Genomic DNA, 27,123 nt, shown 5'->3' with positions numbered 1-27,123 from the left:
ACCACAGTCCCATCACCGCCATCCCACCTTAAAAACAAACATAAAAAAATGTGGTCGCAGGCGTGATGCATGGTGTGTTTCGTGTCCCTGCTTTCCTGCCTGGCAGAAGCATTGATGTAGACCCACCATACGGGTACTTGGGGCCACTCTGGTACAGACTGTTTGGGTCACATCCCGACCCCTGGCAGCTGCATAACCTCACAGGCCGCCATCTCCTCTTTCGTCACTTGGGATGGGACAGAGCTGTCATGTCCCTTAAGGGCTCACAACGGTGCCTGGCACAGAGGAGGGGCGCCGCTCAATGGTGGCAGCTGGTGCCAAGCCCTGCTGTGCACGGCTTAGTCACCCAGCATCTCCTCACTTGACCCCTAGCTGTAGTCCCTGCCTGGGTTAGGCGCTGGCGCACACAGGCACAATGTGTCAGGCGGCCCATCCGTCTGACTGCAACTGCACACTCGCCAGGTCCAGCAGCTCCGTACGCTCAGTTCTGGGGTCAATGGGTGCCTGTCTCCTGCCCTCCCATCACAGACAGCCTGTCCTCCTGGGGTACGGCTACCCCCTCTCTGGAAATAGTCACTTCTCCCGCTACCCTGTCTCGAAGGTATGAGATCCACAGGCTCTCTGCCCGCCGAGCAGCAACGTAAGACAACACCCCAGTCAGCGGGCCAAGGTCAGACAGACCCTCATGGCTCTCAGTGTACCACCCCAGAGGAGCCGGGGGCGCGTGGGAAACACAGATTCCCTTGTTCTCTCCGAAGTGGGACCCTGGCTTTAAGCAGTCGCAGCTGTTTGCAGTTCTAGATACAGGAGTTACAGCTGGAGGCTGAGCTTTCTCAACCGAGGAAGCAGCGGCATGAGGGCCTTTGCAGAAGGAACTGACGGGGCACCGGGGTGGCAAGCCCCGTGGGCCAGGAAAGAAACCAGCTCCAAGTCAATTTGCTCGGGCTGGATTTGTTTCAGTAAAACTACTTGCAGACAACAACACACAGGGCGGAGAGAAAAGCAACTGTAAACTAACTGTGAAACACGGAAACAGAGGAGAGGCCAGAAAACCGTTTCCTAAATCTCGGCGCAGCATCTGGTGCTGGACCAGAGCCGCTGCCAAACAGATGGGGGAAGCACCCTCCCTGAGCCCCGTAGCCTAGACTTCGGGCCCCGGCGACTCTAGCCATTGCCTCCTCTTTGCTTGGGTCCCCAAGTTCACTGTTAACCCCAGGACCAGGAGCAAGCCTTGGCCCCAGACATTTGTTCTTCATTGTCCTGAGCACAACTCTGAAAAGAGGCGCTGAATAAGGATGCTGGGACGCAAAGAGGGCGCCCGGGGGCATCTGGAGCCCTGGGGGCCAAGCTCGGGAGCCTGGCGCCCCGAGTGGCTTCGCGTTCCCGCGACCGCCGCCAGGCCCGGCCACCTCCCTGCCACCTCTCTGCGTCCCGGGGAATCCGCGCAGGGGGGCGCGGGGGAGGGGCTCGGGGACGGGCGGGGCCAGCACAGCCGGGACAACCCAGCGGGGGTCGGCAGGAGACAAGGGGCGCCGAGGGCAGGGGGCGGGGAGACTCGGGGCATGGCGGGGTGCAGGCGGGAAAGTGTCGAGGCCGGGGAATCCGCGCGCGGGGAGGCGAGCATCGCCAGGGCGACGATGAGCTTTCCTTAGGGGGCGGCGCCCGAGGCTGGCAGGGACCCGGTGGACCCCCGCGTCTCTCCCGGCCCTTGCCCGCGGCTCCCGGGGGGCGGGGCGGGGCGCGCCGGGCGGGGCCTGTGCGCAGGCGCGTGAGTGCGCGCTCTCGCGCACCGGCGGGCGGGGACGCCCCGCGAGGCGCCGCCGGAGGAAGCGCGCGCGCACCTCATTTCCGGCGCGCGCTGCGCCGGCGGCGATTGGACCCGAGGCGGCGAGCTCGCGCCCCGCCCAGCCAATCGGCGGCGCCGGCGCGGGTCGGAGGGCGCCGGGCGCGCGCGGGGCGCGGGCGGGGCGTCGGGCGGGGCGCCGGGCGGGGCGTCGGGTGGGGCGCGGGGCGGGGCGGAGCGGCCGCAGCTCGTCGCCGCTCGCGGGCCTGTCCGACGCCCGGGCCCGGCCCGTCCCCTCCGCCGCCCGGCAGCCATGTGACCGCGCCGCCGCCCTCCGCGCGCCCGGCCCGCCCGCCGCGCGTCCGCGGCCCGGCCGCAGCCCCAGGCCGCCGAAGGAGCGGCGGGGCCGGCGCCATGGCCGAGCGAGGCCGCCTCGGCCTCCCCGGCGCGCCCGGCGCGCTCAATACGCCCGTGCCCATGAACCTGTTCGCCACCTGGGAGGTGGACGGCTCCAGCCCCAGCTGCGTGCCCAGGTACGCGCCGCCCGCCGCGCTTTGTTCCCGCCGGGCACCTGCCGGGGGTGTCCTGGCCGTGGCCTCCGCGCGCCCATCCCCGGCCCGGGTCCCCTAGCGGAGCCCAGGTCGCCCCCCGCGCCCCCGCCCGCCCGTTCGACGCGTGCAGCCGCCGCCCCCCGCAGCTCCGGCAAGCGCGGCCCCAGCCCCCCAGGTCCCGAGCGCCGGGGGCCGCGCTCAGCTTCCGAGGACCCGGTGCTGCTCAGGCCCGGCGGGACCTTGGGGCTCCCGGGCGGCGCTCACCTGGCTCGCCGCAACCGCACCTGCACACCTGCCTCAATGCGGTGCCGGCCGGGGCGACGAGGGTGCTTCCTCTCTCGGGTACCACACGCTTCCTTTCGCGTCCGGGGACACTGTCAGACCTCGGCCTGGAAGCGACCCCCGGCACACGGGGCGCGCAGGACTCGGTTGTATCCTCCGTCCAGCGCGCGGTGGAGATGCCTGTCCTGCGGGGCGGGGTTGTCTCTCATTTAGAGACGTCTCCAAGCCAGTACTGCTATTTGCGCCTCCTTGTTGATCTTGCCATTGCGAAAGACTGGCTGTTCTGCACTTGGTAGGGGGGCGCCCGGTCGCCCAGCGGTAACGATTGGACAAGGTTTACCCTCCGGCCATAGCCCAGCCTTCCTTGGACTTGCAGCTTCCCTGTGTCTCCTGCTCAGTTTGAAACTTTTGTAATTTCTTCGTGACTTGGTAGTTCCTGCTCAGGAAGCTCCCAGGCTAAGGAGGAGAGAGACACGCTCTCCGGAAAAGTTCTGGTTCTAGAATAGACAGCAGGCTAGAAGAGGAGGCAGTTGGGGGTAGTGAGAGTTCTCCCTGGGGAGATGGGAGGGTGAGCGGACCTTCCAGGCACTGGAAGTGGCCAGTATGCCTGGAGGGGACCCCACGTGGCATTGAGTTGTTCCACCACTGGTCAGCTGCAGGTGGGCCTCTGGGGCTTTCCTGTGGCTCCCACAGCCTGCATTTCTGAGCGTGGTGTTGGAGTTGCAGAGCCGCTGGACAGTGGGGCTTGCCCTCCTGGAGCGCAGGGTTGGGACCTCAGGGCTTTGGTTATGCTGAGTGGGCAGGAGGGATGCCCACCCAGCACGATTCTTGCACCTGGCGGGGCCTCCCGAAGGACCCAGTGTCCATATGAGACCTAAGGGTCAGCATTTGCCTAAGGTCTGGGGCCGAGCACTGCAGATGTGCCTACTTGCCTCTCTTCTGGGAAGTCTCTGGGGCCTCAAAGCCAAAGCCAGGAGCATCTCCCGAGGCCTGGCTGCTTCTCCATTCCAAGTCTTGGCGATTGCCCCAATGTCAGGTCCCACAGCCCCACAGCCCTTCTCCTGTCCGCCCCTGTGAGTCATTGCCTCACCCACAGCCCCAGAACCTTCATGCTGGCTGTTGGCGCTCCCCTGCTCCAGCACTGCAGCACATAGCCTGCCCTTGCTGAACCTCTGCAGCAGCTTCCTGGGGCCCTCCGAATGAGCAGCAAAGTCTTTAACCCAAGGGAGGTGGGGGCCTTATCAGCCCCACTGTGGAGCTGTGCTCTATTCTCCAGGGGTCTAGAAAGCCCACTCTGGTGTCTGTGGGGAGGGTATGGGTAGGGCAGGTTTCGAGAAGCCTGGTTAGGACAGGCGGGGGTAGATAGGGGGCACCTGGGCTGAGTAGCACTAAGTGCTGGGGGGGGTCCCGAGCTCTCGCCTGGACAGGGTTGGGAGGAAGGGTAGGCAGGAGGACAGGGTTTGTTCTGTTGGTGTGGAGTTGATGGGCGGAGGGGCGAGCGGCGCAGCTGTCCGGGTGGGCAGATGCAGTTTGTTCGTAGAACATGCTCAGCCTCGTAATGAGCTCCTGCCCTTACCTGTCTTGGAGCAGGGCCCCTCATAGGCGGGCTTGCTCCCAGCTTTGCTTTGTGCTTGTGCCACCTGTCCACACATCCTCGGACAGTCTGCTACTTAGTTTTGCTTCGTTCCTCCTGTGTTCTTGTGTACTCCTCACTTTTGCCCAGCCATGAAGTTTCTGGGCTGTGTCTGTGCTGATGGCTTTTGGCGTGTTCACTGCTGTGTACTATTCCCTGGCATGATAGTACCTAGGCTGTGCTTCTGTCAAGGGACCTTGGCTTGTTTCCAGTTTTTTGGTTAATTACAAGCCCCGTGCTGCTGTGGACATCCTTGTGCCTGTCTTCTGCGTATGTCTTTCTGGATGGGCAGGGCCTGTCTTAAGCATGTGCCACCAGCTACCAGGATTTATGGTGGGGGTGTGCACACACTCGGCGTTACTGCTGGGCAGTTTTCCAGAGTGGTTGTGCCTGCTCCGGCCCCACTGACAGGGACGAGAGTCCCCACTGCTCCACATTTGTGCCAACACTCATTTGACTTTTCATTTTTGCCAGTCTGGTGGGTGTGAAGTGGTATTGTGGTTTTAACTTGAATTTCTCTGATTACTAATTTAGGCCATTTGTACTTCCTTGTCAGGGAAAGTCCTGTTCCTTTGCCAGTTTTTCTTTCTCTTTTTTCTGCTTGAGTTTCAGCAGTTTAAAGTTAGAGATAGTCATCCTTTCTTGGCTGTGTTGAGAATGTCCCCGTCCAGTTAGGAGCGAATCTTTGCTCTCCGAGCAGCCTCTGGGTGCACTCCCTGTGTCAGCCTGGTGGAGTGTGCACATTGACCGTGGGCCAGGCTGGGGTGCTGGTCTCGTTTCAGTTCTCCTTCTGGGAGGTAGCCGGAGAAGTCTGTCCCCGGGAGCTTGAACTGGGCATGCCGGGCTGTCGTTGGGGAGGCTTGTGCCCTGGGTTTCCTTGCGACGCTTTTGGCTCAGCACTGTTACACACAGTGCTCCTAGGTGGCCCACGGGGTATGCGTCAGTGCCTGTCTGTGGCCTCTGCCTGCCAGGTTCCCAGAGTGTCCTCCTGGTGCCGTGTCCCTGAGCACCCCCACCCGCTCTTCAGCAAGGGCTGGGCTGCTTTGTACCTTGCCCTTCCCACTTGATTGTTTTTTCTGTTGATGTTTATTAATTTGTTTTTATTTATGTATTTTGTTGTTGTAGAGACAGGGTCTCCCTATGTTGCCCAGACTGGTCTTGAACTCTTGGGCTCAAGTGATCCTCTCACCTTGGCCTCCCAAAGTACTGAGATTACAGGTGTGAGCCACTGTGCCTGGCCATCTTTTTGTTTTTTAGAGACAGAGCCCCACTTTGTGGCCCAGACTGGGGTGCAGTGGCTCGATCATGGCTCACTGTCACCCCTGAAACCTGGGCTCAAGCAGTCTTCCCACATCAGCTTCCTGAGCAGCTGGGACTACAGGTATACACCACCATGTCCGTCTAATTTTTTTTGTTTTGTTTTGTTTTTTTGAGACAGAGTCTCATTCTGTCACCAGGCTGGAGTGCAGTGGTGCGATCTCGGCTCACTACAACCGCCGCCTCCTGGTTCCGATTCTCCTACCTCAGCCTCCCAAGTAGCTAGGACTACAGGCGCCCGCCAGCATGCCCGGCTAATTTTTTTATTTTTATTTTATTTATTTATTTTTATTTTATTTTATTTTATTTTGAGATGGAGTCTCGCTCTGTCGCCCAGGCTAGAGTGCAGTGGCGCTGTCTCGGCTCACTGCAAGCTCCGCCTCCTGGGTTCACACCATTCTCCTGCCTCAGCCTCCCAAGTAGCTGGGACTACAGGCGCCTGCCACTATGCCCAGCTAATTTTTTTTGTATTTTTAGTAGAGACAGGGTTTCACCGTGTTAGCCAGGATGGTCTCGATCTTCTGACCTCGTGATCTGCCCGCCTCGGCCTCCCAAAGTGTTGGGATTACAGGCGTGAGCCACCGCGCCCTGCCTGTTTTATTTTTTTGAGATGCTCTGTCACCCAGGCTGGAGTGCAGTGGCATGATCTCAGCTCACTGCAACCTCCACCTCCCGGGTTCAAGCAGTTCTCCTGCCTCAGCCTCCTGAGTAGTTGGGACTACAGGTGTGCATCACCACGCCCAGCTAATTTCTGTATTTTTAGTAGAGATGGGGTTTCACCATGTTGGCCAGGATGGTCTCGATCTCTTGACCTCGTGATCCGCCCGCCTCGGCCTCCCAAAGTGCTGGGATTACAGGCGTGAGCCACCACGCCCGGCCAGAATTATCTTTTTAAGTTTCACGCAAAGCCACATTTGGTTTATAATTGGAAGTTCTTTAACTCTGTAGAGCAGGTTGGGGAGAATTGACATTTGTGTGGTACTGAGGCTTCTAATTCATGACCAAGCTATTTACTTAGGTCTTGAATGTATTTCGAGAGTTTTACAAGATTCTTCTGTCATGCATATTCTTTGTTACATTTATTCCTAGATGCTTGTATTTTAGAAGTCATAGTAAAAGGCAGCTTTTTATTATGTTTGTTGCTAACATATAGAAATTCAGTTGATTTTTCAAAGAAGTCAGTGATTTTACTATTTTTAACCTAGTAACTTATCTATAGATTATTTTGCATTTTCAAAGTGTATGTTTTATCTTTTGCAAAAGACAAAGTTGTTTCTTTTCAATCCTCATACTTTTATTTCTTTCTCTTGCCTGACTGAGCCGGTTGTCACAGTACAGTGTTGAATATGGTGGGTTGCGTGGATTACCCATGTTCTGTCTTGACCTTATGGAAGGTTTCCAGTGTTTTACCATTAAGGACGGTGTCTGCTGCAACTTTTTGTGGATAGCCTTTATGCAGTTAAAAAGTCCCATCCTATTCATGACTTGCAAAGGTTTTTTAAAGAAATCATTATGAGTGGATGTTGAATATAATCAAATACTTTCATTAAGAGGATTATATAATTTTTATCTTTTCATTGCTATTGTGGTAAATTACATAAATTGATTTTATTTTATTTTATTATTATTATTATTTTTGAGACAGAGTCTCGCTCTGTTACCAGGCTGGAGTGCAGTGGCGTGATCTCGACTCACTGCAACCTCTGCCTCCCAGGTTCAAGCAATTCTCCTGCCTCAGCCTCCTGAGTAGCTGGGACTACAGGTGTGCACCACCACACCCAGCGAATTTTTGTATTTTTAGTAGAGACAGGGTTTCGCCATGTTGGCCAGGAGGGTCTCAATCTCCTGACCTTGTTATCCGTTCATCTCAGCCTCCCAAAGTGCTGGGATTACAGGCATGAGCCACCATGCCTGGCCGTAAATTGATTTTCTAACATTAACCTATTCCTGGAAAAATACTAATTTAGGCATGTTGTATTACCCTTTTTAAAAATCGGTGGATATTTATTTATTTATTTATTTATTCATTTTTTGAGACAGGGTCTTGCTCTGTTGCCTAGGCTGGAGTGCAGTGGCGTGACCATGGCTCAAGCAATCCTCCTGCCTCAGCCTCTTGAGTAGCTGAGACCACAGGTGCATGCCACTGGCCTGGCTGATTTTTTTGTAGAGACAGGGTCTCACTATGTTGCTCAGGCTGGTCTCCAACTCCTGGCCTCAAGTGAGCCTCCCACCTCGGCCTCTCAAAGAGCTGGGACTCCAGGTGTGAGCCTCCACACCTGCCCACATTGGTGGGTTTAGATGATTAGTATCTTGCTTAGGACTTCTGCATCTGTGTCTAGGGTCTATGTGCTTCCTTTCTTCTGTAGGCCTTAGCAGATTTTGGTGCTAAGATTTCCTTGTGAAATGAGATGAGTACTTCCTCTTTTTGCTGTATTGTGGTATAGCTTATGTAAAATTGGAATCATTTCTTCCTTGAATGTTTGGGATAATTCACTTATAAAATAACCTGACTGGCCGGGCCTGGTGGTTCACAGCTGTAATCCCAGCACTTTGGGAGGCTGAGGTGTGGATTACCGGTGGTTAGGAGTTCAAGACCAGCCTGGGCAACATAGCGAAGTCCCATCTCTACTAAAAATACAAAAATTAGCCATGCCTGGTGGCGTGCACCTGTAATTCCAGCTACTCAGGAGGCTGAAGCAGGAGAACCACTCAAACTTGGGAGGTGGAGGTTGCAGTGGGCCAAGATGGCACCACTGCACTCCAGCTTGGGCAATAGAGTGAAACTCCATCCCAAAAAAAAAAAATTTTTTTTTGAACTTGCTTTCTGGTTCAGTGTGTCAATTTTAATACATGTTCTGTTTATATTTAAAAGGAATGTGTGTTTGGCAGTTGATGGTGCAGTGTTTGTCCATTAGATCAAGCTTGGTTTATTGTGGTCAAGTCCATTCCCTTTTTTTTGTCTACTAGAAATGTATGTTGAAATCTTATAATCTGAGAATAAATTGGTCTATTTTTCCAACAGTTCTGTCAGTTTCTGTTTTATACTTTTTTTTTTTGAGGCAGGATCTCACTCTGTCACCTAGGCTGGAGTGTAGTGGGACAATCACAGCTCACTGTAACCTTGAACTCCCAGGCTTAATCGACCCTCCCACCTCAGCTTCCCGAGTAGCTGGGACTACAGGTGTGCACCACCACACCTGGCTAAATTTTGTATTTTTTGTAGAGACTGGGTTTTTCCATGTTGCTCAGGCTGGTCTTGAATTCCTGGGCTCAAGCAGTCTACCGGCCTCAGCCTCCCAAAGTGCTGGGATTATAGGCATAAACCACTGACGCCACTTGATATATTTTTGAGGCTGTGTTGTTAGGTACATACATGTTGAGAATTGTAATTCTAGGTATTTTGAACTTTTTCTCGTTGTACGACTGCTTTTATATCTAGCAATGCTTTTTGTCTTTAGTATTAACTTTGATGCAAGCATTCTTTTGGATAATTTTTGCCTGTTAGCTATTTTTTCTATCCTTGTTAAAAGCCTTTGTATATCTTGACATATTAAATGTGTCTTTGGTTATTCAGCATGTATCTAGATTTCATTTGCATTCACTCTGACCTTTTCTGACTTTTTTTTTTTTTTTTTTTTTTTTTTTTTTTGAGACAGAGTCTCGCTGTGTTACCAGGCTGGAGTACAGTTGTGCAATCTGGGCTTACTGCAGCCTCTCCTCCAGGGTTCAAGCAATTCTCCTGCCTCAGCCTCCCGAGTAGCTGGTACTACAGGCGCCTGCCACCACGCCCGGCTAATTTTTGTATTTTTAGTAGAGACGGGGTTTCACCGTGTTGGCCAGGATGGTCTCGATCTCTTGACCTCATGATCCACCCACCTCGGCCTCCCAAAGTGCTGGGATTATAGGCTGAGCCACTGCGCCCGGCCTTTTTTTATATATATATTTTTTGAGACGGAGTCTCTCTCTTTTGAGATGGAGTCTCGCTCTGTCGCCCAGGCTGGAATGCAGTGGCGCGATCTTGGCTCACTGCAACCTCCACCTCCCAGGTCAAGTGATTCTTGTGCCTCACCCTCCTGAGTAGCTGGAACTACAGGCATCCGCCACCGCACCCGGCTAATTTTTTTTGTATTTTTAGTAGAGACGGGGTTTCACCATGTTGGCCAGACTGGTCTCGAACTCCTGACCTCAAATGATCTGCCTGCCTTGGCCTCCCAAAGTGCTGGGATTATAGACATAAGCCACCACGCCCAGCCTACCCTGTAAATTTTAATGTGCATAGTTAATTGTATCTTTACTCTCCTGCTGAACTATGCAGGGACCTTAGACCACTTTATTCTAATCTAACCCTTTCATGTTTATATTTATATGCTTTTGTTACTGTGTATTTTAATTGTTTTCTTATGAAGCCCACAAGATGTTGTTACTGCTTTATACTGTGATATTTGATGAGCTTCAAAACTCACCACTTCCTTTGTTGCTCATTCTTCTTGCATGTCAGGAATCATTTTCCTCCTTCTGTTGAACATTTGTTCTTAGGATTTCCTTTAGTGAGGATCTGCTGATAACTATCTTCTCTTTCTGTTTGTCTGAAGATGTTTTAGTTTACCCTCACCCTGAGCAGGGCCTGTGCTGGTGGTACGATGCTGGGGTGGTGTGTGCTCCTCCACAGGTCCAGGCAGGATGTCCCTGGCTTTGACTTCCAGCTTTGCTGTGAGAGGTCAGCGGCCGTGACACGCTGGAGGGAGACGTCTGGGTGGCTTTGTGGTCATGTCATCGTTGCCAACGGTCGTCTCATGGTGGGTCCTGGTGTGGGTTCTCTTGTGATTGCCTGAGACGGGGTTACTAGACTTGCTGACTTTGTGGATTGATGATTTTCACGAATCCTGGGAAGCTCTCAGCCACTTTGTCTTCCGCTGGTGCTTCTGCGCTATTCCCTCTCTCACCTCTGGAGCAACAATGGGACGCGTTGCTCTTCCTGCCGGATCCTCCGCATCCGTAGATGCACTGGGTGGTGTCAGTGGGCGGCGGCTGGCTGGGGCAGTAGCCTGTCTCCAGCCCTTCCCCCTGCCTCTGTCCACGTGCTGGGGTGTCTCCTCAGGACGCATGTTGCCTACTGACCCCCAGCAGCCTGCACGAGACTCTCACGGCGGGACCCCGTCTGCCTTGCTCGGTGCTGCCTGGAGCCTGCACAGTGTAGCTCCTTGGCGGACGTTCCTGTAATGGAACCAGGATGTCATGCCAAGGAGTGTGGTTTCATTTGGAGTGGTGGGGAAGTCACTGGACTATTTCAAATGTGTGTGTTTGGGAGAGCAGTGCTGCTGGAGGGGTGGACCACACTGGAGGTGGAGATTGCCTCGGGATGTGCAGGTGGAGATGGGTGGGAGGTGTCGTGCAGGGCTTGGGACAGGACTTTCGGAGGTGGTCTGCAGTGACCCAGGGAAGACGGGCTGCTCTGAGGGAGGGGCTGAGGAAGCTGACCTGGGCAGCCGGTGGCCTGTAGGCTGGGCAGCACTTGGGCTGGGGCCAAAGGGCAGCAGGACAGTGCCCACAGCCCTGGAGGCCTTGGGGATTCGGAGGACCTGGCCCGTCGCCATGGCCAGCACAGTGCGTGCACACCGCCCTGTCTGTGCAGGCAGTGCCCTGCTTTCAAGACGCAGGCCTAGAATCCCCTGGCTGTTCTGTCCTGCTGTCAACACTGCAGTCACATGGCAGTAGATCTCTTGCTGGGGACTGGCTTTTGTGCAGGAGACGGAGGGCAGGGGGCTACAGTGCCCTTGGACTAAAGGATGCTTTCCTTGGATCTGGGCACTAGAACCAGCCCTCTCCCTCTCTCTGCCCAGCATTCTCAGCATGCATCTCAGGAGGTTTGATGGAGTGGACAGCTGCGGTGCTATGGCGGGGTCAGGGGGCTGCTGCAGAGAGCGGGTCTGCGGTCAGTCACAGCGACGGGGGTCTCTGTGGACCCTGTGACTTGTGTGTGGTGGCGGCAGGCAGCGGCGTTGCTGAGGCAGGGTGCTCGGGTGCAGGTGGGAAGGGGTGGCAGGATGGAGGTTGTACAGGGCTTTCGCCAGGACCGGGGGCAGGCTGTGGCATGTTTGTTCCTGCCTGGCCGTGGAGGGTCTGTGTAGGACAGGCTCCCGCTGAGGGCAGCCCTGAGGCCTGTGAGCTGCTGGCCCCACAGACTGGCTGGGCCTGGTTGGCTCGGCAGCTGCTCTGAGAGGCAGCCCTAAAAATAGCCGAGCGCTGAGAGGCCGTCCCTTTCTGCTCTGCAGGCGCGATGTGTGCTCAGCTCAGGCCAACTTAGCAGGGTTGTGAGAGTGATGAAGAGCGTGGCTGCTGGTCATGGTGCTGGGGTCGTCAGCAGCTCCTCGAGGGCTTCAGCCTGTGGAGGCCAGTGGTGCCCTGTCTAACCCCACGGATGGGGGGCAGGCTCTCCAGGAGCCCTGGGGAGCACTGGCTACTGCTGGGCTGCTCTCAGCCCCGGGACATTCATGGCTGTGGCCCCAGGTCCTCTGCATGGTCAGGGGCCATGCTGGGTCCCCTGGGGTGCAGGTGCCACTCAACAGAGGAGTCAGGACCCAAAAGGGGCAGAGATGGGCAAGGAAAGACACTGGGGAAGGGGTGCGTCTGCCCTTCCTGCTAGGGGTGCACACAGGCCTGGGGCTGAGCAACCCGCTCTGGGCCTGGCTGTCCCGCTCCACTGCCCCAACCAGCCTTTCCTCAGCACCCCCTGGCCAAGCTGTGAGCACCCCCTGCCCCTGGACACAGGCAGCACCTGGCCGAGTGCAGAGACACTCCAGCCGGCTCTTCGCCTGTGGCCCAGCCCTGAGGGCACCGTCGTAGGGTGGTGGGATGGGGAGGGGCTGGAACACAGTGGTTGTGGAGGGGTCAGTGCTGTGGCTTCAGGGTGGGGTGGGGTTGGAGGAGGGTTTGCATCAAGGCAGCGGCTCTCTTCAGGGGTTCAGCAAGGAGACAGATGGGTTCTAAATGACCCCTGAGTCCTGAGACAAGGTGGGGTGAGCTGGAGCAGGGGAGGGGACTTGGAAGGGCCTTCAGTCCCCACGCAGCCCTTGCACAACCTTTCGGGCCAACATCCCGGGCCTTGCTTGGCAGAGGAGTTTGGGATCCACGGGCTTGAGGCCCAGGTGGTCAGCTCGTTCGGTCCAATGCCGTGTCTCGCATTTCTGTCTCTCGACTGCCCCATCCAGCCCGTGTCCCAAGAGCAGCTGGCAGCAGCCGCCACGCACAGGCAGCTCAGCTCAGCAGCCCCGGGAGCCAGGTGTGTCTTGAGCTGAGCAGCAAAGTGGCCATGCAGTCCAGCCTCCCTTCAGACTTCCCCAGGATGCCTTTCATCTTGCGGAGATGGCCAGTGTGGGGATGACCAGCACTGTCCCTTCCCTGGCAGGCCGGGATGTGGATCCACAGCCAGGCAGACCTGCAGATGCACAGCCCTCTTCTCAAATGTTGTTCTTGTTCTGGTGAGCACGGGGAACGGCACCAAGCCAATGCTGATGGGAAGGGCCCTGACCTTGGGCTGCTGTCCTGCGAGCTTGGCCCTTCTGCTGGGCCCCTCCTCCATGCCTTTGTTTACTCTCCAGCCTTCTGGGAGTCCCATGTCTGCATCAGGACAGAGGTGACCAGGGACCAGTTGAAAGCTAGGATGCCACCAGCACCTTTTGTTTAATTTGAGCCTCATTTCCCAGTGTAATTCTGCAGCTGACCTTGCAAGAGGCATTGACAATATTTATTGTATGGTCCCAGCCAGGACTTCCCTCTTTTTAGATGCAAAATAATTGGGCAAGACTTCTCATCGGCATTGCATGCTGGGCTCGTGCAGGTGTCTCCAGGGCCGCTTCGAGCCCAGCGCCCGCCTCCCTGGTCCTGGAGACAGGTGGGGTGGGGGCTCCCCCGAAGCAGTGGAGCTGAGACCCGCACCCGCTTCCTGGTCCTGGACACAGGTGGGGCAAGGGCTCCTTCGCAGCAGTGGAGCTGAGGCTTCCGTATGAGCTCGCTCGTGGTCAGTTTGAGGGTGGACATACCAGACATACTGCATCTTCCCAGTCGCCCCAGGAGCGCCTCAGGAGGGTGAGTGGCAGGAGGCCGATGCCCTGGCAGCAGGCAGTCCCTCGGGGCCAGGCCTTCCTTGTGCGGTGCTGAATTGGGCTGTTCGTTCCTCTGAGCGCCGAGGAGAGGGATGGCGGCTCAGGCTTCGGTCAGTGCCCGCCGGTGCCTCTAGGAGGTACTCCGTGGTGGGGCCCGGGAGGGTGGCCCTTCCACATTCTCAGGCTGCCCGTGTGCCACACAGGTGTCAGGTCATGAGGCCCCTCCGTCTGGCCTAGGGCTCTCCTTCCTCCCCCACCTCAAGCCTGGGATGTGGCCCAGCCAGGGAGTGGAGGGGGAGCTTTGGCTGTGAAGACCCACCCTGAGGTCTGGGCTCTCCCGGCCTGAGCGTGCTGGCTGCTGTGAGCTGCACGTTCACCCTGCGGCCAGAACTCTGCTGTTCCTCCTGGTGGGAGCTGCTGTGGTGCCCTGGGCGGCCTCCAGTCCCTGCCAGCCTGCCCGTTGCAGTCAGTCCTGCTGTTCTTCGGCTCCTGCAGTTTCCAGCTTGGCCCTGGACTGCCTGTTTTTCCCACCTAGCTGGACGTCAAGGTTGTCGCGCCTTGGAAAGTTAAGTCACCACACCCGAATCAGCGCGCTCGTGGCTCGCCTGGCTACGGCTTCAGCTGGAAATGGAGTTCAGCGTGGCCTATATTTATAAATACAGCACCTATCAGGTCCAGCGTCGCTGTCTCCTGCGGGAGGTGTTGGCTTTGGGCGTGAAGAACAGCTGCAAGGCCACAGGGCCAAGGGGCATCTCACCAGCTGGGAGGCCAGTGTGCCTGACCTGGCCACACAGAGCGAGCCTCAGAAGCGAGGGGGAAGGAGGGCAGGCCTTGGGGAGGGGTCCAGGAAGGTCAAGAGGCTGCAGTGGTGGTAGCCTGAGGGGATGTGCCCGGCCAGGTCAGCGCCTGCCACTACTGCCTGCTGCGCTCACTGCCTGAGCACTGGGGATCGTGGGCCCGAGGGGCGGGGACCTCGGCTCCCGTGGGTAGCTCCTCCACCATCTTCTTGCTTCTCAGACCCTCAGCAAGTGGTGACGGGGGCCGGGGCAGAGTTGTTCTCTTGCCGTGGTCCTGTCAAATGGTGCTGGGGGCAGGGCCAGGAATCACAGCAGGTGTCTGCCACTAGCGCTCGGAGCCTGTGCTTGGGGCAGGGTGGTGCATCTCATGCCTCTGCCCCTTGCTCACTGCACTCGCCTGGGGAGGATGTGGCGGGGGCAGAGGGCAGCCGGCCAGGCTCTCGGACTGCACCTGACTCTGGTGGGCTATCGAAGGTTTTGGAGGTTTCTTTAATTGGCAACATGATATCCAGAGATTGTGACTGTGGCTCGAGCGGTTCCCTGCCAGGGAGCAGGACCATTGACAGCTGAGCCTTGGCTCACTGGCCCAGGCCACCCGAGGTTTCGCTGCGGATTCTATCAGAACAGTGCCTCCCCCAGGATTCGTCAACCTTCAGTGGACCAGGCCCTGCAGTGGTTCCAGTTATTCCCTGGGAAAATTTCCAGCACTGATTAGGGAGTGACTCTTGGTCAGAGGTTGAGTGTTTCCCTAGGTGTGGAGGTGCACAGAGAAGAGAGGGGTGCAGTTCTTAAAGGACACAGGGCTTATGCCACGCCCCCTGCCCCAACCCCCAGAGTGGCCAGCTTTCCTTTGACCGGGGAAGAGGCAGCTGTCCAGGGTTGTCCTCACCTCTCCTCCTGGAGAATGTGGTCCCTTCAGAAAGTGGACCCAATAGTGGGTAACCTGCTGCAAACCACCCACTGCCTCCCCTGGGCCTTCCTGGGGCTCAGCAGCTCTCAGGAGAGGAGGGAGCTCAGGCTGTGGCTGCTCTGTGAGTTGGACGCGGACGCTCCAGCCGCTGGGCCCAGCAGTGTGAATGGCCATAGAGAACAGGGGCCCAGAGGCTGCTCTCGGGGACACTGGCAGCAGTTGCGCTCTGGGCTCGCCATCCCTGAAGCTGGAATATTCCACAGGTGCCCCGCACTTGCTGGAGGTACTGCCTGGGGGTAGACTGTGGCCGGGCCCTCCCAGCAGCCCAAGTCTTGGTGTGTGGGCTGGACTCCCACACTCAGCACCTTTCTGCTGACCTGAACACCCAGGGCACAGTGGCAGCAGCGTCATTAGGATTTCCAACTAGCCGTTTGTGTTAAGAGTGAAGAGAAAACCTTGCTTGATTAGACTCATTGAAAAAAAAGATTCCAAGGCTGGGCGCGGTGGCTCACACTTGTAATCCCAGCACTTTGGGAGGCCGAGGCAGGCGGATCACGAGGTCAGGAGATCAAGACCACGGTGAAACCCCGTCTCTACTAAAAATACAAAAAAAAAAATTAGCCGGGCGTGGTGTCGGGCGCCTGTAGTCCCAGCTACTCGGAGAGGCTGAGGCAGGAGAATGGCGTGAACCTGGGAGGCGGAGCTTGCAGTGAGCCGAGATCGCGCCACTGCACTCCAGCCTGGGTGACAGAGCGAGACTCCGTCTCAAAAAAAAAAGAAAAAAGATTCCAGTGAATCTCTCGCCTGGTGTCTTTGCAGTTGCGTCTAAGGGTCACGAGGCAGGGCGGCAGTCCTCTCTCTCACTGCCAGTATGGCCCGGCAGCACCTCTTTTGCATATTATTGACCTAGAGAGAGAGGTCAATTATAATTCGGAGCTGCACAGTCGGGAAATTTTGTAGCAACAGAGAATTATAGGCGCTGTAGGCATTTGATGAATCTTCTCCACCTTGCTGTGGGGTTAATTCAGGGGAGCAGTGGGGAGTGCGCTGGGAGTGAGATTAGAGGGAGGACTCCCTGGAGGCCGGCCCTGCGCCCTGGAGACCAGCATGGCCCTGGTGCTGGCTGCATCCTCTGGGGCTGCTCCTCATCTGTCTGCAGAGGAGGCGGCTGTGGAGCGAGTGTGTGTACGGGAGCAGGGTGGGCTGCACAGAAGCCTTTGCGGGGGCACCTGTGGTTTGCAGGGGCCTGGCTGCAGCTGCCCTGTGCGATCTCTGTCCCCGTCTTCTCCCGGCTTCCTTGGGCCCTGTGTGCCCAAGTTGGCACTTCAAGATTTGCTCCCTGGCAACTGTTGCCTTTCCCAGAAGAGAAGTCCCTGGAACCAGGGCCAGCCTGCTGCCACCTGCCTGCTGCTCCTGCCCCACCAGAACCATCCTGGGTCCAAACTGGCTGACAGTCAATGGGGTGTTCAGGGCCTCCGGGAGCTCTGGGAGAGTCTAGGGTGCTCTAGATCCTTGGGCTCATGGGGCAGTGGAGTTGGAGGGCTGCGGTCCTGGGCACCTTCTGGAGAGACTGCTCTGGTGTCAGCCAAGTGGTGGGCACCTTCTGGGCTTGGGGGCGGGGCTTCTCATGATGGCTCAGGGAGGTCCAGACAGCCCCCTCGTGTAGGTGCGCACCTGGAGTCTTCCTGAGTGACACAGGGGCTCTAGTGTATCAGCTCCCGGACCGCAGGCAGCAGCAAGCTCTGCCGTGCTTCTCATGGAGAGGAGACCACCAGGCACCTTCCAGGAGGGCGAGGTCTGTGCAGCAGGAGCGTCCAGGCCTGGAACTCGAGCTGTGGTGTGGTGGTGCCAGCCCACGAGCCAAGCACAGCCAGGAGATGAAACCCATCCCTGTGGTCTGCACGTCCACGCCAGGGCTGAGTGCCTAGCTGGGATGCCCTGGGAGGTGCAGGGTGGGCTCTGGACGCCTGCTGGGGGATTTCAGTGAGAACTAGGAAGGGTTGAGCCAGAGCCTCCGAGAAGCCTGGGGTCCGTGTGTGGGAAGGAACGGGGGCAGGAGCCTCCAAGAAGCCTGGGGTCTGTGTGTCCGTAGGAACGGGGACAGAAGCCTCCAAGAAGCCTGGGCTCCGTGTGTGGGAAGGAACGGGGGACAGAAGCCTCCAAGAAGCCTGGGGTCCGTGTGTGGGAAGGAACGGGGGTCTGGCTGGGCATGGTGGCTCACGCCTGTAATCCCAGCACTTTGGGAGGCCGAGGTGGGTGGATCACAAGGTCAGGAGATCGAGACCATCCTGGCTAACATGGTGAAACCTCGTCTCTACTAAATACACAAAAAATTAGCCGGGCGTAGTGGCAGGCGCCTGTAGTCCCAGCTACTCGGGAGGCTGATGAGGCAGGAGAATGGCGTGAACCCAGCAGGCGGAGCTTGCAGTGAGCCGAGATCGCGCCACTGCACTCCAGCCTGGGCGACAGAGCAAGACTCCGTCTCAAAAAAAAAAGAAGACTGGGGTCTGTGCTGTGTGTCCATAGGAACGGGGACAGGAGCCTCCAAGAAGCCTGGGGTCGTGTGTCCGTAGGAACGGGGACAGAGCCTCCAAGAAGCCTGGGGTCTGTGTGTCCGTAGGAACGGGGACAGAAGCCTCCAAGAAGCCTGGGGTCCGTGTGTGGGAAGGAACGGGGGCAGGAGGTTGTGAAGGGCGTGTGGGTTCCGGGAGGCTCATTATAGTGGAGATGTCATGCCTTAGACGAGGTCACACAGAGGAAGGTTACTGTGCTGCAGAGTTTTCTTTCCGAGCACTAAATGCTCACCTCCTGGGAGGGAGTGGGGCCACAGCCAGCCCTGACCCAGCTGGGTGTGTGGCCGCTCTCTGGACCCCAGGTCCCAGGGTGGCAGCTAGTGCAGCCTAGGCCACACCAGCATGACCCCTCACCCCTGTCTCCATGGAGCACCGTGGGACTCTGGCATCAGAATCCTGGGGCCCCACCCAACACCCACGCATTTCCTGTCTTAGGCAATCGCCATGGTGCCCAGGGCTGGCCTTGTTTCAGCTTCCTGGCGAGTGCCCCGTGGTCAGTCATTTCTGTCCTCGCCTTTACCTCAAATCCTGCTTCTTGCCTTAAGTGCGTTCCCAACTCCATCTCTGTGCCAGCTGTGCCCCGTGCAGCCTCTGCCGGCATCTCCTCACGTAACGTCAACCTTCTGGGTCCTCGGGGCCTAGCCTTGCTCTGGTGAAGAGCTTTGTTGGATGCTGGGGTTGGCTTTTTTCTTTTTCTTTTTTTTTTTTTTTTTTTTTTTGAGACAGAGTCATCCTGTGGCCCAGGCTGGAGTGCAGTGGCACAATCTCAGCTCACTGCAACCTCTGCCTCCAGAGTTCAAGCGATTCTCCTGCCTCAGCCTCCCGAGTAGCTGGGATTACAGGCATGCGCCATCACACCCAGCTAATTTTTGTATATTTAGTAGAGACGGGGTTTCACCATGTTGGCCAGGCTGGTCTCAAACTCCTGACCTCAGGTGATCTGCCCACCTCGGCCTCCCAAAGTGCTGGGATTACAAGCATGAGCCACCGCGCCCAGCCTGGGTTGGCTTTTAACTGGCAAGTTTAGTCTGTGTTTCTGTGTGATGATATAGTTGCATGTATTCTTGTCATTTTGATCATTTTGATTCTGTTTATTACGTATTTCCTTTGCTACGTTTTGTTATTTCCTCCTCGGAAGTTAAGGCAGGATCAGACTGATTGAACTTCTTTTTATTTTTGAGGCAGGTTCTCACTCTGTTGCTCAGGCTGGAGTGCAGTGGCCTGATCATAGCTCCCTGCAGCCTCAAACTCTGGGGCCCAAGTCATCCTCCCATTTCAGCCTCCTAAAGCGTTGGGATTAACAGGCGTGAACCATCATGCCTGGCCTGAGTTTTATGCATTACCCACTCCAGGAAATCACTGTAGTCCTTTTAACTGTTACTGATTTGCTTAAAATGTGAAAGGCCTGTTGACAGTTAAGGATAGTCAACAACCCTCCCACCCTCCAAAGGAAGGAGAGCTGAAATGCAGGAGAAACAGCAATGCCTTTGATGACTGTGGCTTTGCTGCAACTTTGCTCACCTGTGGCCCCGCCCTTCCCGAGGATAGTTTTTGTTTTCCCAGAGCACATCCTTCAGAAGCTCTTTCAATCTTTCAGTGCCTGAAGATGGCGTTTTTGTCCCCCTCACACTTGGGGATCACAGAGTTCTAGGTTGACAGTTTTGTCTCCTCCGTACTTTGACGATTGTTTTATTGTCTTCTGGCCTCTGTTGTGGTTTTGAGGAGTCTGCGATCAGCCTGCTTCTTGTTCCTTGCAGGACAGATGTATGCTCTGTGGTTGCTTTTAGTGTTTTTATTTTTATTTGGTGCGGATTTGTTACCAACATTGCTTTTGATCCTCCTTGGGACTCACTGAATGCAAGCATCTCTCTTCTTGTTTTGGAAGAATCCTCAGTCAGACATTGCATCTCCTTCCTTGGGTGGAAGCTGCTCGGTCACTGTCCTGTGCCTCGCCATGGGGCTGCCTGTGCCTCCGTGCCTGCTTCTCTTTCCATGGGGAGCCCCTCCTAGGCCCTCACTGGTGCCGGGAAGCACAGTGGTCCTCCCCTCTGTGGGCTGTGTTGAGAAATGTTGCTGGCTAGTCCCAGACCCACAACACGGAGCATGGGGGTTTTGCCTGGTGCCCGTGGTATCAGTGGGGAGTGAGAGGAACAGATGGCCCCCTCGGCCGTGTTCAGGGTGTGCCTGTGTGGCCGACCACCTCCGGGGCAGAGGCCACACAGGAAGCAGTTGGGTTTCTGAAAACCCCCATGGGAAGCTGTGCTGATCCTCCCCTGAGCCTTTGACAGCTGAGGGCACAGGCAGTGGTGGGGCTCGGTGCCTGGGGCTGAGTTGGGAAGGTTTTGTGTCTGACCCACTTCTTCCCAAGTGGGAGCTCCCTCCTCAGGCACTACATGGCTTCTCTGCGGGGCCACAGCCCAGGTCCTGCTTTGGGCCTCTGCCTGGTCCTCTCGTGGGCGGTCCACAGACCTGGAGCCCAGGAGGTGGATTCTGAGGTCTGAGTTCCCCGCAGGACAGCAGTTCCATCCTCTGGTCCCTCTCCTGCCCCCAGGGGCCAGTAGGTTACAGACACCTTCCTGAGACTCCCTGGAGGGGAGCAGCCTTGATTCCTAAACAAGAAGTTGGTCCTAAGTGCATCCTCTTGATGTGGGGCAGAGAAGAAATCTGAGACAGTTTCATGCCCCCACCATTGTCCCCCCACTTTTTTGTGGGGGTGCCCAGTCTATGCTCTGTCCCCTCCCCAGGCTCCACTCCTGTGGGCTGCGTCGTGGTTTCTCCTCTCTGTGGAGCGTGTGCTGGGCCCCTGGGGGTGGATGCAGACCGAGCCTGGGGCCCATGTCGACCAACTGGTGTGGGTTGTGAGAGAGACGCATACCCACTCCGGCACACACACACGTGCGCACACCCACGCACGCACACGCCCTGTGAGAGAGAGAGAGAGAGACGCATACCCACTCCGGCACATGCACACGTGTGCACACCCACGCACGCACACGCCCTGGCACACCCACCCCACCCCCCACGCACGCACACGCCCTGTGAGAGAGAGACGCATACCCACTCCGGCACACACACACGTGCACACCCACGCACGCACGCACACGCCCTGTGGAGAGAGAGAGAGACGCATACCCACTCCGGCACACACACACGTGCACACACCCACGCACGCACGCACACGCCCTGTGGAGAGAGACGCATACCCACTCCGGCACACACACACGTGCACACACCCACGCACGCACACACGCCCTGTGAGAGAGAGAGACGCATACCCACTCCGGCACACACACACGTGCCACACCCACCCCGCACACGCCGTGGGACGCACCCACCCCCACCCGCCACACCCACGCACGCACGCACACGCCCTGTGAGAGATGCATACCCACTCCGGCACACACACACGTGCCACACCCACGCACGCACGCACACGCCCTGTGAGAGAGAGAGAGCATACCCACTCCGCACACACACACGGCCACACCCACGCACGCACGCACACGCCCTGTGAGAGACGCATAACCACTCCGGCACACACGCGCGCACACCCACGCACGCACACACGCCCTGTGAGAGAGAGAGAGAGACGCATACCCACTCCGGCACACACACACGTGCGCACACCCACGCACGCACGCACACGCCCTGTGAGAGAGAGATGCATACCCACTCCGGCACACACACACGCACGCACACCCACGCACGCACGCACACGCCCTGTGAGAGACGCATAACCACTCCGGCACACACGCGCGCACACCCACGCACGCACACACGCCCTGTGAGAGAGAGAGACGCATACCCACTCTGGCACACACACATGTGCACACACCCACGCACGCGCACACACGCCCTGTGAGAGAGAGAGACGCATACCCACTCCGGCACACGCACACGTGCACACACCCACGCACACGTACACACACCCTGGCCCTGTTCCCCATCACCTCCTGTTGCAGGTGCTCCTGGTTCCCTCTCTTCACCTGACAGCTGGAGTCATCCTCCTGCCCACAGCCGTGCCCTGTGCGGAGCAGGTGCTGGTTCTGCCCTCCCCTGGCCTGCCCCAGGCGGGGACACTACACTGGGAAGCTGCCCCGTTGCAGGCGTTCCCATGGTGCCACTGCTGTGTTAGCTGTCTGCGGCACAGGCTGGCCAGTCCTGGGGTGCTGGACAGACCCTCATGGAAGCCTGTCCCTGGCCGTCCTGTCCTGCTGGGGGCACAGTGTCTCGGCAGAAGGTTCTGGCTGCTCCCTGGGGTGCTGGCTTGTGTGACCTGGCTTTGCTGGGGCCCAGGGACATGCAGTCTGGGGATGTTCCTGGGACCCGTTGGGCTTGCAGCGGCCACTTGGGAAAGCTGAGCACTGAAAGTGCCAAAACCGGGGACACCTTCTTGCAGGCCCACTCTTCACCCTTGGCCCCATGGGCCACTGGGGAGGGAGGAGGTGGGAGGTTTTGGCAAAGCAGCCCAAAGGTCCAGGCAGACCCAGGGCTGGTGACTGGCCTGGCCTCTTACCCTCCTTACTGAGTCACAGCCTGTTGCCCATGGCAGGGCTGCCCAGGACAGGGGCTTGGTCCCAGAGGCCTGCAGTGCAAGGCCTGGCCCACAGGCCTTCCCAGAGGGGGTTTTGGGAGCCTCCCCCAGCTGTCACAAGCACCTGCCTGTGCCTCATCTGTGCTAAAATAGCCCCTGCACAGAAACGCCCTTGCTGGGCAGGGCCCATTCCTGCTGGGAGACACCTGTCAGGTCCCTTCCTGCCTGGGGCCATATGGAATGTCCAGCCTGGGGGTGGTCATGGGGTGTCGGGGGCCTGGGCCTGTCCACGATGCCCTGTCTCATCTAGAGCCTTGCCTGGCTTCCCCTTGGCATGACTGCCCACAGGCAGTGGCCCCCGCCTGCTCAGCCTGCCTCCTCCTGCATTGGGTCCATCTGTCTGCCTTCCCCTGACACCTCCTCCTGCCAGACTCCAGGGCCGAGGGAGTGGGCCCTGGCTGCAGAGGCAGTGCCAGCCAGCCGAGTGGGTTAGCCCACAGACCCCACCTGACTCCAGGGCAGCGTGGCCAGGAGGGCACGGGAAGGAGAGAGCTGTTGCCACCTTGAGGCTGACGCAGACCAGACCTGGCTCCGTCCTGAGCAGCAGAAAGTATGTGCAGGGTCTCACCCTCTTCCCTCTGTCTACGTAGATCTCCACCTGAGGCCCAGTGTGTGCTCGGTGCCCACAGCTGAGTTAGCCCAGGCTCGTGGTCATCCTCACAGGTGCACGTGGCCACGCAAGTCACTGAGCACAGACCCAGATGGAACGCAGCTCATAACATGCACCGCGGGGGGAGCTGTGGGATCTTTTCCCAGAGCCCCTCTGGTCTGGCTGCCTCGGGCGTGTGTGCATGGTACGGGAGGTGGGAACAGAGCTGGGAGGGGCTCCCCTCCATGGGGTGGGGCTCCCCTCCAGCTGTTGGTGAGGCACACTGTACACCTGCACACCTGTGCCTGGGACTGCTGGGCTGGAGGTGGAGGAGCAGGGAATGGTCCCTGGGCCTTTGGGTGACTGAGACAGAAGTACAGGCCCAGCAGGTCTGAGGACAGGGCCTCCTGATGGCTGGACCCAGCCTGGACAATGGCCGGCAGCTCCCAGCCTTGCCACAGGCTGACTGGAATGCATGGTGTGGTGGAGCCCAGCGCTGAGGGCTGGACGTGCATTTGCAGCATTGTTCTCACAGCCACCTTGGAGGCTTCCCTGCTGTGGGGCAGATGCTATTCCTGGAGCCGTGGTGCTCCCAGAGGCACCCTGGGCTCAGCTTGGCCCCCATAGGCCAGCGCCTGGTGTGGCTCTGATGCTCTGGCCGGCACCTGGCGTGGCTGTGACACTCTGGCTGGCGCCTGGCGTGGCTGTGACGCTCTGGCTGGCGCCTGGCGTGGCTGTGACGCTGTGGCCGGCGCCTGCTGTGGCTGTGACGCTGTGGCCGGCGCCTGGTGTGGCTCTGACGCTGTGGCCGGCGCCTGCTGTGGCTGTGACGCTGTGGCCGGCGCCTGCTGTGGCTGTGATGTGCTCTGGTTGGCGCCTGGTGTGGCTGTGACACTGTGGCCGGTGCCTGGTGTGGCTGTGACACTGTGGCCGGCGCCTGGTGTGGCTGTGACACTGTGGCCGGCGCCTGGTGTGGCTGTGACACTGTGGCCAGCGCCTGGTGTGGCTGTGATGCGCTCTGGCTGGCGCCTGTTGTGGCTGTGACACTGTAGCCTGCGCCTGGTGTGGCTGCAATGCGCTCTGGTTGGCGCCTGGTGTGGCTGTGACGCCGTGGCCGACGCCTGGTGTGGCTGTGATGTGCTGACTCGGGCACCGTCAGTTCCTTCCCCTATTCTGGGGCAGGTGGGGACCACCTCTTCACCCTCCGTCATGGGCAGGGCTGGCCTCTGCTGAGGCTGCCCCTCACTGGGCCCAGGCATGGAGACCCCGTGGTCCTAGCCCTCGGTGTAGTCTGTCCCTGAGGCACCTGGCTGAGCCTGTCCCTCTCACTCCACAGCGCCACCTTGGCCCTCACCACTGGCCGGCGAGGACACGGAGAAGGCACCCTGACCTTCTGTCCTCATTAGCAGGGAGCAGCCGTGTCCAGATAAGGCTGGACATCAGAGAAGGCTGAGTGAGGCTGGCAAGAGCTGGCAGCCGCCCTGGGCCGCCCGGCCGAGACTTGGGACAGGCTGGGTAGTAAGTGCTGGTGATGCAGGAGCAGAGAGCCCCGTGGAACTCTCTCCGTGAGGACGGCGGTGCCCTGGGGCCCAGCTGCGAGGATGGCTGTGCAGGCACCTGGAGCCTGGGGATGGCAGGGCGTGGGCTGAGCACTTGGGGCACCAGCCTGTGACATTCCTCTGCCCAGGGGCAGCAGGGCATGGAGCGCGTGTGGCCAGCTGCCGCCACAGGGCCCCAGCTCCCACGCGGGCAGGCTCGCGACCGCACCAAGGGGGCAGCTCCTGGAGACAAAAGCTCCTCAGTTTTCCCTCCAGCAAAACACAGTCAGCAGGTTTGGGACCAGCTGCCTGGGGTCTTAACCATCTGTGCTCTGTGCGCTCCCCCACCCCGGTGCCTGCCTGGAGGAAAGTGGTGGGGTTGACATGCGCCTCGAGGGCCAGCCAGGCCCTGGTGCGTTTCTCAGAAATCCATGAAGTGCTCCCTTGCCCTGCTCGGGTTCTGTGCTGTCCTCGGTAGTGGCGTGGCCGCTTGCCAGGGCTGCAGAGTTGGCCACGCAGCCTCTCCAGGAGACCTTGAGCCAAGCACAGGATGCAGCCCAGCAGTGATGGCACCCGTGGAGTGGCTGGGGCGGAAGAGATCCTGGTCCACGCTGCTGTCTGGAGGGCAGGGTCCTCAGGTGACCAGAGTCCATGCAGGAGCGAGTGAGGACAGGGCTGGGGCAGGCGGCAGGATGAGGCTGCCCAGAGGGACTCAGTGAGTGAATGAATGAAAGCACACACGCCCCATGCTCCAGCGGGGCCAGAGTGTGCTGTTGGGTGAGTCTGGCCTTCCTTCCTGGGGTTGTGGGCCCTACCTGTGGGAGGCCCCTGTGGGGAGGGCCTCGTTGTAGAAGTGTTAATCAGAGTGAAAGCTGGTCCCTGTGCACTGCTGCTGGGAATGTAGCATGGTGCAGCTGTTGCGGGGAACAGGACGGCAGCCCCTCGGGAAATGAGACACAGAGTTACCGTCAGAGTTACCGTGTGACCTAGCAGTTGCACTTCTCAGTAGAACCCGGGAGCACTGAAGCAGGGCCTCCAGGGGAGATCTGCACCCTGTATTCACAGCAGCCTTTCTCACGGTGACTGAGTGATGGACGCAGCCTGTGTCCATCCTCGGACTAACAAGTCAGCACAGTGTGGCCCTCCACACCACGGAGCATCACTCAGCCCTCAGTCAGCACGGTGTGGCCCTCAACACTGTGGAATATTACTTAGCCCTGAAAAGGAAGGAACTAGACACAGGCTGCAGCGTGGATGGACCTTGAGTATATTGTGCTGAGTGGAATAAGCCAGTCGCAGGAGGACATGCATTATATGATCCCATTTGCACCAGGTCCCTAGAGTTGTTGCATTCATAGGGACAGAAGGTAGGATGGTGCGGCATGGTGATGCCAGGGGCCGGGGAAGGTGGGAATGGGGAGTTGGGGTTGAATGGGTAGTTTCAGTTGTGCAAGGTGAAGAGAGTTCTTGAGATGGATGGCAGTGAGGGCTGCACAACAGCATCCACACACTTAGTGCCACTGACCTGTATGCTGAAAAATGGGTTAAATGGCAAGTTTTACGTTATATATATTTACTACAATAAAAAAGAGAAATAGACATCGTCAGGCTGTTCTCCAAAATAAGGCTGTCACTGTTTACCTTCCTACCAGAAAAAAACAGTTAAATCCCAAAGCCAGGGGGTGCACCAGTGTTAACCTCCTGGGTTGGGGCTGGCTGAGCCCGTTGCTATGCCTACCTGGGCTTGGGTGGCAACCCTGGGAGGAGCTCAGGCCTCTTGTCTTTTGGGTTCCTGTTCAAAATGGGAAGTGGTTTCCAAACCCCAGGGCCCACCTGAGCCTCCTGAGATGGGAGCCTCTCCAGACCTGCCCCTGAGATCTTGTCCCACCCCTGGACGAGGGCCTCTGTGCCTCTGAACAAAATTGGGGGGCCTGGCGCAGAGTCCTAGCTCAGACTTCCAGAAGTCAGTGGTTTGAAGGGGTGCCCACCCTTGCTCCGCTTGGTCATAGGGACGCAGGTACCTGCCTCAGCTCCCACATGTGCACACCCAGGGGCAGCAGGGCCCCTCCAGTCTCTGGTTTGCATCATGCACAGGAGTGGGTGGGTGGGGGTTTCCGTCTCCCAGAGAGCGTCCTGCTGGGCGCGCTGTCTCTGGCCTCCTCATCCACAGAGGTCCTGCCCCGCCCCCATCTGAGGCTGGGTGGCTGAGGGGTCTGTTCTCAGACTGGGGCCTGGCGCTGGCCCGGTTTCCTGGAGGAGGAAGCGGGGGAGTGACCTGCGGAGGACTTCCAGCCTCCCCTTCGCCTGCTGTGGGCTGCATGGTGCTGGGGCTCTGCTCAGCCCTGGAGAGTGTTGGCTGCTCTCCTTCCAGCTGACATGGAAATGCCTTGCAGGGCACGCACGTGGGGCACTTTCTGCTGAGTCAGGTTTCTCTGACCTTCCTGAAATGTCACT

The 27,123-nt window shown here is 58.2% G+C and overlaps 1 protein-coding gene across 7 annotated transcripts in view; it reads left to right on the top strand.

The window, feature by feature from the left end:
* The first annotated feature begins 1,687 nt into the window (after positions 1–1,687).
* The window catches only part of PACS2 (phosphofurin acidic cluster sorting protein 2), an 85,613-nt gene continuing 60,177 nt past the window's right edge, over positions 1,688–27,123 (top strand). For 6 of the 7 annotated variants that reach the window (XR_004028036.1, XM_030804117.1, XM_030804114.1 and 3 more), the window contains exon 1: positions 2,021–2,316. Coding sequence is in view for 6 of the 7 variants with exons in the window: in XM_030804117.1 (XP_030659977.1) it covers positions 2,198–2,316 (119 nt within the window). In the remaining variant the exon portion in view is untranslated. Of the gene's footprint in view, positions 2,317–27,123 lie in introns of all 7 variants that reach the window. The other variant, XM_030804116.1, reaches the window with a different exon arrangement.

The sequence above is a fragment of the Nomascus leucogenys genome, chromosome 22a, assembly GCF_006542625.1.
Source record: "Nomascus leucogenys isolate Asia chromosome 22a, Asia_NLE_v1, whole genome shotgun sequence".
NCBI lineage: Eukaryota > Metazoa > Chordata > Mammalia > Primates > Hylobatidae > Nomascus > Nomascus leucogenys.
The sequence above is the reverse complement of the archived record's forward strand: the minus strand, read 5'-3'. Positions and strand labels throughout refer to the sequence as shown.